General features: G+C 64.1%; 1 protein-coding gene across 1 annotated transcript; it reads left to right on the forward strand.

The window, feature by feature from the left end:
- Positions 1–303: 303 nt before the first annotated feature.
- MNEG_15290 (hypothetical protein) lies at positions 304–2,508 on the forward strand (the record flags this gene model as incomplete). Its single annotated transcript, XM_014036239.1, has 7 exons — positions 304–330; positions 511–570; positions 975–1,079; positions 1,388–1,541; positions 1,699–1,754; positions 1,969–2,046; positions 2,398–2,508. 7 exons carry the CDS (start codon positions 304–306, stop codon positions 2,506–2,508), a joined length of 591 nt encoding a protein of 196 aa, XP_013891693.1.
- Between the last annotated feature and the right edge of the window lie 438 nt (positions 2,509–2,946).

Below are 2,946 nucleotides of genomic sequence, written 5' to 3' on the forward strand. Positions count from 1 at the left end.
TGCAAGCAAACCGGTGTGGCGGCGGCGGGCTGTGGCTGTGCGCAGCTGCGCTCGTCAGCGCTTACAGAGCACAGAGCACGTGCACACACACAGGCACACACACACACACACACACACACACACACACACACACACAATGCATACAGTGTGCGCAGGCCCGCGCACACACAAACATTGTCTCTCTTGTCACTCCCAAACACCCCCTTGAACTTCAAACCCTGTCAGGCCAAGTCTCTGGGTGCTGAGTTCCTGACGGTGAGCATCGAGGAGTCTGGGGAGGGCGCCGGTGGCTACGCCAAGGAGATGAGCCAGGCCTTCCTGGAGGCTGAGGTGCGTGGGTGTGGGTTTACGTGGGTGTATGTATGTGTGAAGGGTGTGCGTTTGTGTGGGTGTGGATTTCGACGTGCGCGCATGTGTGTGTTTTTATGCGTGTGTGTGTGTGTGTGTGTGTTTTGCAAGGCCTCAGGGCAGGGGCACCTGCAGGACTCCTGCAGGCTGACGTGTGGTCAGGCTGGGGTGTGCATGGAGGCCTTCGAGGGGGGCATGTCCTCGCGGCTTCCAGAGTCGTGGGTGGGTTTTTCTGGGTTTTTTCATTTGGTTGAGGCCCTTTCAACTGGGGGTGCACGGGGCTGCTGCTTTTCTCAGAGCATTCGGAGCTTTGGGGTGGTAGGAGTGATGAGGTGTCATGCCATGCACCCCACGGGGCCGGGGCTGGCGGCTGGCCCTCACCCAGATATCTGGCTTGAAGGGTCTGATCATCGAAGTTGGAGAGGCACCGAGAAATTTGTGTGCGTGGGTGTGCGAGTCGGCTGGTGCTGTGGCCGTGTTTCGGGGGTTGCAGCAAGAGACCGCGAGAGGAGTGTTGTTGCAGACTGGTCTTGATTGTTCATTGGGGAGAGTGCACTCCACTGCAGCTGCCGGCGGCGGGGGCGTCAATGAACTGTGTGTGGGCAGACGCCCCTCGCCGCCAGCAGGGCGCCTGCGTCGGTTCCGGCCCGAGGCGCGCCCTTTGGCGCGCGCCCACGCGCCCCGCGCGGCGCGTCAGCTGCGCCGGCCGCTGCGCCCTTGTTGAGCTCTGCGTGCGCGCAGGGCCCCGTTCCATGCCATTCCCCAAACTGTCCCAGCGATGCCTGGTCGGCTCCCCGTCTCCGCCCGCCGCCTCCCCTCCCACTTTCCCTCCCTCCTTCCTGTCGTCGGCACCCCTGCGCCCCTCAACCCCCCCACGCGCACCCACCCCTTGGCCCGCGCATCTGTGATCCCTGCGGCAACCCTGCAGCTCCAAACCTCGACACCTCCAGGCGCCACCTCACTCGCTTATGCCATATTTTCCACTTTGTGCCACACACACACATCACACACGCACACACACACACACACACACACTCAGTGGGACCTGTTCAAGGCGCAGTGTGAGGACGGCGTCGACATCATCATCTCCACCGCCCTCATCCCGGGCAAGACCGCCCCCGTGCTGGTCAAGAAGGAGTTCGTGGACATCATGAAGCCGGGGTCGGTGCTGGTGGACCTCGCCGCTGAGGCCGGTGAGTGGGCCGCCTGTGATCTGGGCGTGATCTGGTGTGATCTGGCCGTGATCTGGTGTTGTTTCGCCTTCTACCTCCGAAAGCTCATCCCACGATCCGGGATCCAAGTCCAGAGCCTCTTCACCCCGAACCTCCACCACCCTCCAACCCCCAAAAGGCGGCAACATCGAGTACACGGTGAAAGACAAGGTCATCAAGACGCCCGGCGGCCAGGTGGGGTCGGCGCCCACAGATGATCCCCCCCCCCCGGGGCCGGGCCGGGCAGCCCCGACGCGGCCGCCGCCTCGCGGCGTCGGCGCCCCGGCCCTGTGCCGCTCGCCCCGGCGCTCAGGGCGCACACTGTTCCCGCGGCAACGCCCCAGTCCCGCACCTCATCATCAACCCGCCGCCCCACCCCACCCTTCACCCCCCCAACCCCAAAACAAAGGTTGTCATCGGCTACACCGACCTGCCCAGCCGCCTGCCCACCCAGGCCTCCACCCTCTACTCCAACAACATCAGCAAGGTGCGCAGGGCGCGAATCAGTTGAAGTTGAAATGAATGCACCTGTTTATTCACACAAAGACCCCAAACATGGAGCGCGGCGCACTGGATCTCGTTGGAGACGGCTGCTCTGCCTTGGCTTGACCGACGTCGCGGCGCCCCCGCTGCAGCTGTCGGGCAGCTCTCGCGCCGCAGCGCCGGCCGGCCCCGGCGGCCACAGCAGATCTCCGTGCCTCCTGCGCGACACCCCCCCCCCCCCTGTGCCCATGGCGCAAGGTGGTCATCCTGCTCCATCATCACCCCACTGCTGTGTCAAGTACTGACATTTACGCCCCCTTGTCCACATTTTCCTCCCCCCCACCTCTCCCCCCAGTTCCTGCTGTCCATGGGCCCCTTCACCACCGGCAAGAAGGACGAGTTCGTGGTCGACTACGACGACGAGGCCGTCAGGTGCGATCTGATCTGGGTGACGCGCGCGATCTGATCTGGTGATCTGTCGGGCTTGACGGGATCACTGCAAATGCACCCCGCGGTGACCCGCGCACAATCTGGCATTTTTGGGGGATTTATGACGCGGGGCGAGCGGGCACTTGTTCTCGCTGGGGGTATGGATGTTGCCCCCATATGTGAACCCGCCTCCTTGTGTGGCCGGCGCACGCAGTCGCCCCGCCAGGTGTCAGTGCATATTTGCCGCGTACACCCGGCCGGCGTCCGCACTCGCTGCCTGCGCACTACTCGATCCCGCCTGCCTCACGTCTTCTGCAGCAAGCGTGCTGGGCCCCACTCTTCTTCATGCCCATCAGCAATGCTGCACTGTCGGCCATGATCTATCCCGGTCAAACCTGGTCAAACACCCCCCCCCCCCCCGCTCTGTCCAGGGGCGCCCTGGTGCTGGATGAGGGAGAGCTGCGCTGGCCCGCCC

The sequence above is a fragment of the Monoraphidium neglectum genome, assembly GCF_000611645.1.
Source record: "Monoraphidium neglectum strain SAG 48.87 unplaced genomic scaffold scaffold05198, whole genome shotgun sequence".
Lineage (NCBI taxonomy): Eukaryota > Viridiplantae > Chlorophyta > Chlorophyceae > Sphaeropleales > Selenastraceae > Monoraphidium > Monoraphidium neglectum.